The 14785-nt window shown below is 37.9% G+C and overlaps 1 protein-coding gene across 1 annotated transcript; it reads left to right on the top strand.

Moving 5' to 3' along the window:
* The first annotated feature begins 1184 nt into the window (after nucleotides 1-1184).
* LOC147850164 (uncharacterized) lies at nucleotides 1185-9393 on the top strand. Its single transcript, XM_087336754.1, has 7 exons — nucleotides 1185-1698; nucleotides 1831-2043; nucleotides 2464-2619; nucleotides 5975-6036; nucleotides 6300-7236; nucleotides 8831-8977; nucleotides 9162-9393. The coding sequence occupies exons 1-7, from the start codon at nucleotides 1621-1623 to the stop codon at nucleotides 9378-9380; spliced, it is 1812 nt and encodes a 603-aa protein (XP_087192880.1). The 5' UTR covers nucleotides 1185-1620; the 3' UTR covers nucleotides 9381-9393.
* Nucleotides 9394-14785: the final 5392 nt, after the last annotated feature.

Here is a 14785-nt window from a genome sequence, read left to right as displayed (position 1 = left end):
TGTAAACTTGATTGAGAGGTTGACTAGGTTCAATGTATTGTTATGTATATGGTATTGTCTAGTATCATTCGGCAACACACAATCATACAATGTCATTTGAGAAAACTCCACAAAACGACACAAGGTTGTACATGACCATACAATAGCTAATGTGCAAATGCAAGGAAACTTGAAGTAATAGGTAATAGCTATGTGAACTCAAGGGATTGACTAGGTTCAATGTATGTTATGTATGGGTAGCATAAGTTTGATTGGCCTTCATTGATAGGGATAGCTACATATTTGTATCACAATATACAAAATTAAATTCCACATAGTTGCCACGTCAATATAAGGCCCATACATAAGGGCTTTAGGGATTGCCACATAAGAGTAAGCCACCAGTTTTTAAGATCCTTGTCAACATGATAGACTCCAATTGCCCAATTATGAAAGGATACAAGCATCCAATGTTCAGGAAAAATGCATGTACTCATCCACTTAGAAATGTCAAGTTGAAAATTTTAATGTGTAGGATAGAAATATTTAGAAATGGAACCAAAATTCGGTCAGAAACTTATATTTTGTTTGCTAATTTCCTGTAAGTCACCATTGTTTTTTATGCATGGAAGCAAAAAAACTTCGACGGATTAACAAAGAACAAATCTTCGCCTGCCTAACATCGAATCGATGTTATGAGTGTCACCTCGTGAGAACATGGGAGTTTGTTCTGCGAGAAACTCCTTTATATATTTCCCCGATGAAGTCCAATTAATTTAATGCAACGAACCAAGAAAGCTCGGGCGATTGGTAAAGTGAAGTTCCCCAGGTCAGTGCACCCACGTAAGCAAACAATGTGAGGAATCGGACCAGATGAATCAACACGACAGGTAAGCCCCCCGCTTTGTTCAACGTGTGAACACGTGGCATGTGAGTAATGTAAATGAGGATGAAAAATAAATAAAGGTGGACCCCGATGTACCGTGTGAGCGACCGCTAGGAGCCGAGAGAGAGTTGGAGGGTCGGGATGAGTCGCTACGACATCCTACGGTCAAGATCGCACCAAAGGCAGGGGGGATGGATCTAGACCAAAATTTGAGATTCCTGCAAAATACTACTAACAATCATAATCATAATAGCAATAGAAATAAAAAGTATTATCCCATGAAGTTAAGTAATTAAGAAGAAGAAGAAGAAGAAGAAGGAGGAGAAGAAGAAAAGGAGGAAGAGGAGGAGGAGAGACTACAAAACTTCCTAGGTTTTGAATCTAGCCCTAAATGCAGACCATCAGTCCTAACACAAAATCCGAGTGAGATTAGGGAGGTGTTAAAAAAGGTAATTAGTGTGAGTAGTGAACGATCAGTATGCTCAAGAGGGTGAGTACTGTGATTACGAGGGTGATTAGTGCGAGTAATGTGCGATTAGTTTGCTTAAATAGGTGTCAGACAGATTGATTAGCCTAACTTGTGGGCGATTAGAATGAGGAAGATGGAGATTGGTGCGAGTGGTATGATTAAGAGGTTGATTTGTATGAGCCAGAGAGTTATCAGTGTGACTAGTGGGTGATTAAGAGGGCTAGTAGTAGTGGGCCATTCGAGGGTAATTAGCGTGATTAGCAAAGAAATTAAGGTAACCTTCATTATGACTGCGACAAAGAAGGAGACACTAGTCAAGATCCCAACAGGAGATGGTCCTTATGTTCGCGCTAAACATGCACAGGTAATTAGTGACCAATTACTGAAAAGCATTGCAATCTCTTACTAAACATGATACTAATCTAACCAAGCATCCCTTAATGAGGACACCTAAATTACTGCTCTTAATCAGTGTGAAGTGTGTGTTTGCATGCAGTTGTTGGAGAAAGATCCCGAGCGGGCGATAGCGTTGTTCTGGGCAGCGATAAATGCTGGTGACCGAGTGGACAGTGCGCTCAAGGATATGGCGATCGTAATGAAGCAGCAGAACAGGGCAGAGGAGGCGATCGAGGCCATCCGCTCGTTCCGGAAGCATTGCTCCATTGCTGCTCAGCCAGCTCTTGACAACCTCCTCCTAGATCTCTACAAGGTCTAATTGTAGTAACTAGTGGTAGCTAGTAGTAGTAGTAGTTAGTGGTAGTAGTTGTAGTTGTAGTTGTTAGAGGTACTACTACTACTACAACTACTACCACTAGTTGTTGTTGTTGTTGTAGGAGGAGACATCATAAATGTGTCTATATTTAGATAATTTATGACAATATTTTCTTCCTAATTTAGGCTTGTTTGAAGTTGTTCATGTTCATAAGTTTTTAAGTTTTAATATGTATACTTCTAAGCCTTAGTTTCTTGAAGACAAAGTCTCTAATTGTGAAGGATCTATACACACACACACACACATATATAGATCCTATATAGAACCTTCACAATTAGAGACTTTGTGTATGTCTCTCTAGGTTTAACTATGTTTTGTTAATGTTTTTTTCCTCACATGCCATAATTGGTCTTGTAGAAATGTGGTCGAATTGAGGACCAAATTGAACTGTTGAAGCATAAGTTGAATCTTATTCACACGGGGTTGATCTTCAACGGAAAACGTACGAAGACAGCGCGTTCCCAAGGCAAGAAGTTCCAAATATCTATTCGACAAGAGGCGACACGGCTTTTGGTAAACTATAAACCCATGTATTGTTATGGTTTGTAAATTCAATGCATAAAAGAAGAATCAAACTATATTTGAACTGGGATTAGGTACTACTGCCCCATGTGACTGACTAGTGTGTATATTAAATGACACACAACAACCCTATCAGGTAATCAGATTGGTGATAGGCTTGGACTTCCTAGACATGATGAAGACTACATAACACAACAAAGAAAATTAAACAAGGATGAAGTCTTCCCTTATACCAATCTCGCTTATTTGACTTCATCATCATGATGTTTGATCATCATGCTAACTAGTGTACTTGTGCATGAATATAATTAGTAAACACATTGAAGTAGATCAATGTTAGGTGTAGTTATAGCACACCAATAGAATTTGTAAACACATTGAAGTAGCTTCGAGTTAGTTGTAGTTGCAATACATATTCCACATGTTTATATAGTTTTACATGAATTAGTTTATTTTAACAACCCCGTAATCTTTCTAGACCTAAGTTTTCACAACAAGCTTCAAACTAGTATGTCGGTAGAGCCTTTGTTAAGAAATCAGCTAGCATATTATTTATGTATGTATACTCTAATGCACATTTATTTTCTTTGTTGAGTTATCTTATGAGATGGTATTTCAGAGTCCACACGTTTTGTTGTTTTGGAGTGCTTTGGATGCTTTTGCTACTAATTCTGCTTTTGCAAACGAGAATGTCATGGAGTCTTGCATCTTTTATAGCCACATAACTGCTACTCTTGCCATGATAAAGAAGAAGCCAACCATAGATTTCTGAGATTCTACACCCATGTATACTCTGAGGATGTTGTTCATGAGTGGGAACATTAGTACACCCCATTTGGATCACTTTGGGAATCTCATTTGAGGTAGGGATGAATAATAGGCAAAAAGTGTCTTTAATGACGTCATTCTTTTTTCCAGAGGTATGAGAATCTTGTTCATGGGGTAGATGATCTTCCACAAGGATGTGAACATGAAAAATCAAGATGAGTGAGATTTGTTACACCCAAAAAAGTGTCACATTCAGGATAACCAGAGATCTTCATATTTTTTGAATATGATTTGTTTTTATGATTGGACTGTGTGGTTTGCTTTGTTTTGGAGGTTTTTCTACCATAGACAAAAGAGAACCAATGTCCATGGGGAGAACACATCGTAGGATTAATAATAAATATGGGATTATTAGTGAAGATGGCTAATTAACATCATGTTCCAAAGGAATGGATGGAACTCACCATGAAGTACTAGTAGATGGGTTAGTTGCCTAGTGATTTATCATCAAAGAGATTGGGTTTTGCAAATGTTCTTGTATTGTTTAGGTTCAAGGTGTCTGATTTATCTCGTTACTATGGGATATCTGGTTTATCTTTGTCGAATATTGCCCATCATCTAAATATAAATCATTTGGGTCTTGGTTCATACAATAATAACCTGTGTAACCATGAGATTCTCAATTCCCAACAAATATGGTTGGTACAAACTACATGGTTATCTAATTTAGCCTGAGCATCTAGGGGTATCATGAAGGCATAGGCCAAACATCCAAAGCTCATAAGTTTGTATAATCCAAACTTCTAACAAACCATAAATGGAATGAGTTTGTTGAAAGAGACATACCATATGTCCTTTAAATGTGTAGTGTGCAATTGATACCATCTCTTCCCAACGTTATGTGATGGGGAGGATTGCAACAGTGATCATGCTATGAGCCACATATATATACGATTGATGATTCTCACTCAACTCTTTGAATTGTGTTGGTGGTTATCAACGATCCTAAGCTTTTGATTGTAGGCGTGGATCTTTTTGCATTGCCACTAGCTCATGGTAAACCTTAATTTCTAATGAACTTGGTAGCTAAATGTTGTGTTAGAATTGTGATTATTGGGAAATGAGTATCATCCTCTATGAACCATAATGAAATATATGTTATGGGATAGGCATGAGGTGGATGAGGGACCCAATATATGGGGAGGGGTTTGGTGTTGGTTATGGGGTGTGAAGAAAAAAGGGAATTTGACAGCTTCACAATAGGAAATATAGTTAAGATACTCGCGGTAGGGTAAAGTTAGTCGTTGTACATTGTTGAGCAATATGAACCATTTTTTCATTAAGATTCAAAGGGCCTAATCAATAATACTAAAGTGGAGTAATTTTATGATTTGGAATCATCAATGTAGTATGCATCTTTATTAGGTTTCCTTGGAGTAATTTTATGTTGACGACCTAGTACAGGAAGGCTTCCTTGTTGTGGACAATTAACTGAGTATAATTGAGATAGATTTTGACAAAAAATTTATTTATCTATGAGTTTATTTTTGAGTATTGAGTTTTTTCAACTTGTTTGGTATTGAACAAACTTGTTTGAATACAATAGAATCGTCACCAAATAATTCAACATGGTTTGTGCCATGCCCAAGGGCGTACTCAATCTCATTTTTCCCGAAATTTCATGGCAAAGGAATTTCATTATTGGTTACGGTCTTAGAGCCATTTCACCTTGGATGTAACATGCCATCTTTCTCTTATGTCAAGAATCCAGGTGGAAGTAGGAGTTTGGTCAAGGGTTGTGAGGGCGGGCCATCAAGCCAATGAAAAAGTATTTGTTATCCTTGTCATTGTGGTTGCATTCATGAGATGTCCCTACATCATTGTAGTTACATTCATCATTATGACATTGTTTATAAAGTTTTCTTTTTCTCACTAAATTTATATAGCCATCCTTCGTGTCATAATCAATTTATTGACAATGTAAAGAAATTTCAATTTCAATTCATATGATTTGGAAATTTTTTTAGTAAACTTTGGAATTTGTTAATTGATGGTATATGCTAGATTTATTACTAAAAGTATAGGAAAACACTTTTGACCGAAGGGAATTATGTACTTGTCCGAAGTGGTTGCCATATGCTCAGAAGGCAGAAGTCAAAACTTAGGACAAACTTTACAAGACTTGGCAATTAAGACTTGACATTACCAAAGTGAAGCCTCTAAATTTTAAAGAACTTGTGAACATACTCACTTATAATTACTATTCATATTGATTAAATTTCTTGACCTCGCTACTTGAGAAGTCACGTCACCATAGAAGCAGTTTCCCTCTTAACCATCCTAGAATTCCTTTGAGATGGGTTGGGTTCCAGCACTTAGTCCAAGGACAAGGTTCACTTGGATTTTCAACCTAAGTGCCATCAAACATATATACGTATGTATGTTGATGGGTACTATTTGGTTGAATTTGTTGCTTGGCATATATCATCGCATCAATGCACATTTGTTCTATGCTATAATAAGCTCAGCCTCATATTGTCTCAATCATGCCTTAATGAGTGTGTTTTAAATGTGATAGGGAAATTTGGGTTGGGCATACATGCAATTGCACAACTACATTGCAGCAGAGGCAGTGTACAGGTAAAACCTTTGAGCCTTGAACCTTCTTATTCACATTGAATGGTAACAAACATTGTTGATATGGATTCATGAGTTGGTACCTTTACAAAACTAAATGTCTCTAGGAAGCAAGGTATCTTGGGGCATGGGTTTTATTGATTTCCATGTCTCTAGGTTGCTCGACATTCATTGTTGTCAAATGCATGTAAATGTATCTAGGTCACCAATATAGAGGGAACACTGACACTCTTTTGTTTGTCATCGGGCTCTTGATTTGCCTACAGGAAGGCCTTGTTGCTCGATCCCGACAATAACAAGCTATGCAACTTGGGCATGTGTCTGATGAAGCAAGAGAGGTTCGGAGAGGCGAAAGTGGTCCTAGGGGGAGCCATGCCCATAGGGCCCCACGATGGACGTCGGCCCGACTCTGACTCCCACATGCGATCATACGAGCGTGCCCAGACACTCCTAAAGGAGTTGCTGGACTTGTCGGGATCGTCCGCCACATCATCCACGACATCCGCCACATCATCCACCACGTCATCGCAGTCCATGTCACCACCCACCTCACCGTCGACGCTACGGCAGGCCATGCCCCCCATATCTCTCCTCACATTGCCATGTCTCTCGGGTTCTTCTACGGCATCTTCTCCGGTGGCATCGTCATCGCCATTGTCGATGCCCGAGCTCTTGGAGGATCTACCAGAGTTTGATCCCTGGTCACGGCAGTGGAAGCTCGACGTATGGGAGAGTAATAATAATATGAATGATGGCGGATCGAAATGTGCAGCCCCATTTGCTTCTAATCCAGGCCTTCCAAGCTCCATTGATGTTGTGTGGCCCACACACGAACATGGACACACACGGGTAAAGTCCTCGGATCGGTTGTCGATCGATGGAACCTGGTCGGATCCTTATACCACTTCGGCGTCCATATGGAATGATCAATGGCAGGCTCATAATGGGCAGTCCTGGGATTTTAACAATAGCAATCATTATCATCATAAGAAGGAGGGCCAGGATGGCTATGGTTTCAGCTCGGATGTGATCGACAGCGTTATGGATGCGATCGACATGAATTATAAACTGGAGAACTCGATGAATGGATCGGCCGACACAGACAGTGATGAGGTGGAGGATGAATATGATGAGAGGAAGTTTCTTCAAAGGAATTCTATCATCCAGCAGCACAGATTCCGGATCTTCCAACACACAAAGAGCTGAGCCTGGCTCATTCATTCATATGAGATGAATGGAATGGAAATGCTCCCAGACATAGAGAGCAGCAGCATTTCATCCCTCAAAGCTTCATCCTCCTCCTCCTCAGGGCCAATCTTGTAAATAAAAATAAATAAAACTTTGCCTTTGAATCTATTTAATTTCATGGGATTAACTCCACATTCTACACACACACACACTTTGTGTTTGTTTCCATCGCTATATGTCTGTCATCGACTCACACTCGGCGTTATAGGGGCGTTAATTTTAGTCATGATCCCTCGAGTGTGTTACACGAGAATTTGTGCTTAACCATATGTAGTAGATGATCATTGGATTTATTTTGGCATGGCCTTGCCTTGTGTGCCGATCTCTCCAATGCCTTCTATCAAGACTCGGGTAGGCATGATGTCAAGTATTGATGGTTTCCTTGGGTGCCTTTTCCTTGTTTTAATTGTTTCAACGCTGGAATTGAACAAACCCTTGTAAGTGCGAGCATTCATACTGTACAAGTAAGTAAGATCATGTTTTTTCCATTATCCCAACAATTCGGGAACCTCGTTAGGTCATGGAACCTAATCATGGGAAGGGTACCACGATTGATTGCACATGTGTGTCTTCTCTTAAAGTGATTTAAATCGATTGGTCAGTGAATATTGGACTTTGATTCGTAGAGTTTGCGGGCCAACTGCTAAATGAGGCTTGTCCATTTAAGCATGAAGAAACTCTATGAAGGATATACGTATACTGTTTGAATGCCAATCGTGTTTGGGTCTAATGCCACATGTTTTCCGTATGTGTTTTAATGAAGGATACCTAGACATTGTAACATTATTTTTCCATGGTTCGACATGATGATTCGACCAACTCAACAACATACTCTGTCACTACATTTTAATCTATGCTTGCATAACCATGATTATGTGAAAACACATCATGATTAAGCTACTAGAGAGATTATCCACCCACAAATGCTAATATATATATAAGTTTTTGTGTGGTTTTCAAGTGTAAGTTTCCAAAGAGAGAGAGAAAAAAAAGATATTATTTGGAACACAAATCAGATACATATATTTGGGTTCACAGTAATTCGTTTTTGACAAAGCCTCGTATTTTGCAGAATTTTGTCCGGACGGTATTGGAAGATCAGGGGGGATGGATGTAGACCAGAATTTCGATATGACAATTCATTCATTATGAAAAACAGGAAAGTGGACTACAGAATGCCTAGGTTTGGAATCATACCCTAAATGCAGAGTATCAGTCTTAAACGATCCGAGTGAGATTACGAAGGGGATTAGTATGAGGTAGTGGATGATTCCTACGGTGAGTGGTGTGTGATTACCAGAGTACTTAGCGGTGATTAGTGCTCGTGCGGTTCTCATTAAGAGGGTGATTAGTTGTTCGACAGATTGATTAGCCTAATTAGTGGGTGATTAGCATGGGGAAGAAGGGGGATTAGTGAGAATACCGTGTGATCAATATGATTATAGGGTTAGCAGTCATTGGAGGGTTATTTCTGTGAGACAGAGAGGGATTAGTGGGCCTAGTGGATGAATAAGAAGATGAGTAGTGAGTGTCCTTTATATGATGGTGAATAGTGGGCGATTGGGGGGTAACCAGCGTGATTAAAAGGGTCATTAATGTAATTAAGGTAACCGTCGATATGCCTGCAACAAAGAAGGAGACACTAATTAAGATCCCAACAGGAGATGGCCCCTATGTTCGTGCTAAACACGCACAGGTAATTAGTGACTAGTTTTAATCAAAGCATTGCAATACCCCACTAATTTAAAAAAACAATCCATGATGGGGACATAGATTCTTTCGGGAGCAGAGCTAAATTACTGTCCTTAATCTGTAGGGATTAGAAACTAACAGCACTGTATTATAATCAATTAATTGCAACTCAATTGCATTGCATGCAGTTGTTGGAGAAAGATCCTGAGCGGGCGATAGCATTGTTGTGGGCGGCGATAAATGCAGGGGACCGTGTGGACAGCGCGCTCAAGGATATGGTGATCATAATGAAGCAGCAGAACCGGGCGGAGGAGGCGATCGAGGCCATCCACTCATTCCGGAAGCACTGCTCCATTGCTGCTCAGCCAGCTCTTGACAACCTCCTCCTAGATCTCTACAAGGTCTAATTGTAGTAGCTAGTGGTAGCTAGTAGTAGTTGTTGTAGCTAGTATTAGTAGTAGACAGTAATAGACATGATAAATGTGTATATGTCTAATATGTACTTTATGACAAATCTTTTGTTCCTATCATAAGCTTGATTGAAGTTCTTCATTATCATTAGCTTGAACTTGAAGTATCATGTGCACATCTTATGATATGTAGTATGCTTCTTCTTCATATTCATTAGTTTGAAGTATCATGTGATGCTATGTGATAATGCTTCTTCTTCATATTCAGTAGTTTGAAATATCATGTGATGATATGTATTGTTCTTCATATTCATTAGTTTGAAGTATCATGTGATGCTATGTGATAATGCTTCTTCTTCATATTCATTAGTTTGAAGTATAATGCTATGTGATGATATATATGCTTCTAAGTCTTTGTTTGTTGATCAACACAAAGTCGGATTTAAAGTGTGAAGGATCCATATATACATATACATATACATATATATTTGCTCATGTCTCTCTAGGTTTAACTATGTTTTTGCTAATGTTTTTTCCTCACATACTGTAATTGGTATTGTAGAAATGTGGTCGAAACGAGGACCAGATCGAGCTATTGAAACATATGTTGAATCGTGTTCACACAGGGTTGATCTTCAATGGGAAGCATACGAAAACCGCACGTTGTCAAGGCAAGAAGTTCCAAGTATCTATTCGACAAGAGGCAACGCGTCTTCTGGTAAATTATAAGCTCATGTATTATTATATATACAACTTTGTGGATTCAATGCACAGAATAATAGAATTGTAGTAGGCCTTGGCCTAGGTACTACTCCCCCTTCCTTACTTTGCACTAGGTGTTCCCCCTTGTGACCAATCTGAACTAGTGTGTCTAGTAGATGACACTCAGTGACCCTATTTGGTTGTGTGTGGCTTTGACTTAGTTGTTATGTTTAAGAACTGGTTGTCACCAGGTTTGACTTCCTAGTTATGTTTAAGAACAGCCATACAACAACAAAATTAATAAATATGATATAGATCTTGATTATTTAACCACATATTCCTAGCGTTTGATCATCACCTAGTTCCAAATGGCTCCAAATGATGGTTTCAAAATAAGAGGTTTTCCATCTTCTAATAAATTATAAGCCCATATATTACTATATACATGATGTGTTACATTTTGTTCATTCGACACAGAGAAGTATTGAATCGTATTTGGCTTGAGACAAGCTACTACTCCCCCTTGTGACCTAAGGTACTTATGGCTAGGTACTCCCTCTGGTGATCAATGTCTACTAGCATTTGTATGCTAGACGACACTCATCAACCCTACCGAGACTGTCGATGGTTTTGACATCCCTAGTATGATTAAGGATATGTTGTATGTCAAACAAAAGTAAACTAATATTAATTCTTCAAGATAAATATCTTCTTTAACCACATGACCGTGACTCCCCACATTCAATCCTCAATTAGTCTAGATAACTAACATGATATTTTATTCCTACACAAATATTATTAGCAAACACATTCAAATAGGTTGAAGCTAGTTGTAGTTTTAGTACATATTCAACATGTTTATTTAATTATGCAAGCATTAGTGTTGGTAATTACTCGTTCTTACGATTCCTAGCCTAAGCATGAGTCACTGATAAGAAAGATACTGGCGAATGTTAGGCTTCGTGTCAACCTTACTCTAATTACAGAATTCTTGTAAGCTATTCTTACATTTTACATGTCATTTGGAACAAAGAGAAATTGAGTTTTTTTTATTAAACTAATTCTTTCTAGTAAAAAATTCACAATTCTTCGAAGCATCATGTAAAATATCATAGAACATATATAGCTAAATCTCTTGGTAAAAGATAACAAGTCTTTTTATATTAGGGGAATTCAAAACATACTTGATAACATTATACATGACTTCAATGATAACATTATCCCAAATCCATGACTTCAATGAAGTCTTCAATGCCATGCCGATCACCAGGATTCTTGTAAAAATATGATGATATACTCTGTTTTCTCACCGAAACAAAATATTGGCATTGAAGTCATGTTGTGCTAGCTCGGATTCATCAATAACTCTTTGAATCATTGCATTTATCATGTTACGCTTTGGGCTATAATTTCTGAACTTATTCGTTATTAGATGTAGGCAAGTAAGCCTCTCTCACATGTTGTCCAAGAACATTGAATTAACCCAATCATTGAAAGCTTTAAAAGCTTATGCTCCATTTGTTTCCAAAACTTTGCACAATTTATCAACATCATGAAAATGTTATCCCATCTATCAATTCTTCAATATCATAAAAATGTCCAAGTGCATTAAATTCAACCAACCCCATAGCGTTTTGTTTGACCTACTTCCTACTTCCCCAAATGGCTAAACATGCCTATTATAATCATTAACTCTATATTTTGCAAAAGACTGATGCTTAAGGATTCATTATCAAAGTTTTCTAGATTTATGCTTTGAATGTTATTGAATTTATCCCTTGAAAAATAACAAGAGCAGAGAAAGAAATATATATTAGTGACGAGCGTCTTTAAATGTTGTCTTGTCTTTGAGAACAACGAACAAAAATATATGTAACCAAATAAAAATAGTCAATAGAAATAGAATAAGTTGTGACCAAAGAATCTGGCCATCTATACATGTAAGACTCTCAAGTCAGATATATTGTAATTTCCATCTTCGAAAGATTTCTAGCATAGGTCCATCTAGAATGGAGAGATCTTCGAAGCAAGGAGTGCACTTGTGATGGGGGGAAATAAAGGCCATGAGATTGAGGCCTATGTGAACGACAAATTGCAATTGCTCTAGAGTTTAGGGTTTAGGGTTTGGATTTCTTGGTTGGGATCCCATTTGTGTAGCCCTTGATTGAGTTGTAGTTTGAGTAGGAGTGATTGGGCTAAAGAAAGTTGTGATTGTTCTTTGGTGATGACCCTGGTTGGTTGTATTGCTGTCCTCAACAACTTCTCATCGTGTCTCTTGAGTTCTATAAGAAAAACCTTAAAGCCCCAACCATTGTTGGTCATAATATTACCTTGCGTACTGTGCCAAAGCATTGCTTAAAGAGGCAATGATGTGTCCCTTTTATTGTATAAACAACAAGACAATAGCAAACATATTGTTCTTCAGGTTCTAATCACTAATGACACATTTGGAAAATACGTTGTTCTAGAGATAGTCATGCATATCTACCTACTTAAATATCTAACTGAGGTGAAGAATTTCGTATTTGCCTTATCACATTGTGCAGCACATAGGAAGTACATCATTCGGTGTATGTAAAAAGTATATATTATGGTGGGTTATCTTCCTACCAAGAGATGTCGTGGTGTTGATCCTTGTTTTTGTGTTTCCAAGTTGATAATATCACTTCTGATCTTCAACTAGAGTTTCTTGCATAGTTGAAGTTCCTTACATAACTTCTGCAACCATAGTCCAATGACAACCAAGGCCACTACTAGCTTTAGATAGAATTTTATTTTGACGAATGCCAAGAGTTCCTAGATTTTCATTGTGGTTAATTTGTGAGACTAAAATATATGATGCCACCCTTGGGACCTAAAGCTAATATAGAGAAATCTTCAGATAGAACTTTATTTCGAAAATTGTGAAACTTTTAAAACCATAATCAGGAAATTGTTGAATGAGTCCATAGAGGGTTCATTGGAGCCAACAAATCCAATTCAATTGTGAACTCAATTATCAAATTCCTTCAAAGCCACCTGAGGTTGTGACAGGTAGATTTCTTCCAATAGATTCCCATGTAGAAATGTCATTTCTACATCAAAGTGATGTATCTTTAGGTCAAGGATGGTGGCTAGAGCTATGAGTAATTGAAATGATGACATCTAAAGAAAAGGTGAAAACATCTTGAAGTAGTCACGTCCTTCAACTTGAGAGAAACCATAAGCCACAAGTCGGGATTTACAATGTGCAATTTCACCATGATGGTATAATATTCGCTTTAATAGCCATTTGCATGAAACATGTGAATGGTCTATAGGGAATGGTAGTGGAGTCCCTGATTCTTTTTGTAGAGAGGTAGAAGTGAGTTTCTCCTCCTCCATGATGGTCTATCATTCAACAATTTCTCAACTTTGCAATGCCTTGTGATAATTAATTAATGTATCATTAAGAACATCATATGCGATAGGGGAGCAAAGTTCAAAGCATGTGCATTTTGTTTCAAAATGATATTATGGAACGAGAGTAGGTAATTTGTTGGTGTGATCTTGAGTATCACTAAGTATTTGAACTTTCCTGCAATAAGATGTAAATTTAGGTGAATGAGGTGCAGATGACAAGATATCGAGGTTATTAGTATGGTCCAAGTTTTTTCATGAGTGGGGGGAAAAACATTCGTAAACTTTACAAATATTTGTGCAAAACCTTCTTCCTAGTCAATCCTATTAGAGATCTTGATGTTACATCGTTGCGTAGCGAAGCACACTTGGATAACTCTTGTAATCTCATTGTGAGGTGAGGATGAATAAAGGAAGTGTCATGATTGGTGTCATATGTTTTTCCATTAAGGCATGAGGAACTTGCTCGTGGGTAGAATAACTTCCACTAGGACGTGAGTGTGCATAATCACAATGAGTTTAAGGTATCACATTCAGGGCTTTGGAATTATTGGCGATATTCTTATTTTGGATATGATTGATTTTTATGAGTGGGTTATGTAGTTCATTTTGTTGTGGTGGTTTTATTGTCACAAATGACAAAGGGTCATCATCCCCAAGGAAAAACATGTGGCTAGGTCAAATGTGGTAGCGTTATTAGCAAATGTGGAAAAATCACATGGTATTTGTTGGTTGTTCAATCTCCAAGGAAGTGGATGGAGCCCACCAAGTACAATTAAATTAGTTTCATTTGGTAACCATATTCGTTAGAGGAAATTGATTTATAGTTGTATTTGGTATCATTTCAAGTTTGGGATGTCTATGAATATGGGATATTAGTTTATCTTCGTTATGTATTACCCATCTGGTAAAGATAAATTGTTTGCATTTGGTTCATATGACTAGTAACCCTTATACACAAAAGGCAACCCTAGTAAACAACAAATATAGTATGAACCTCATTGTTATCCAATATTCGTTGGACATCTAGGGGTAAGAGAGCATAAGCCAAGCTTCCAAACACATATAGGTTTATATAATCAAGTCTTTACCCAAGTCCCAAACCATTACTGGAATGAGATCATTCATATACAACTACTACATGTCCTATTTAAATATGTACAAGTAGTTGATACTACCTCTTCCCAATATGATGTAGGATGCCTGCCACAATGAATATGCTACGAGGGGAAACTGTATACGACCAAATTTATTGATCAAACCTGAAATTATGTTGAGGGGTACGAGGTATTGTAAATTATTGTTGGATCTTGTGATTTTGG

The sequence above is a fragment of the Azolla caroliniana genome, unplaced genomic scaffold (assembly GCF_043228905.1).
Source record: "Azolla caroliniana isolate FFs.n. ecotype wild unplaced genomic scaffold, voAzoCaro1.0.p SCAF_21, whole genome shotgun sequence".
Lineage (NCBI taxonomy): Eukaryota > Viridiplantae > Streptophyta > Polypodiopsida > Salviniales > Salviniaceae > Azolla > Azolla caroliniana.
This window is presented reverse-complemented; position numbering and strand designations above follow the sequence as displayed.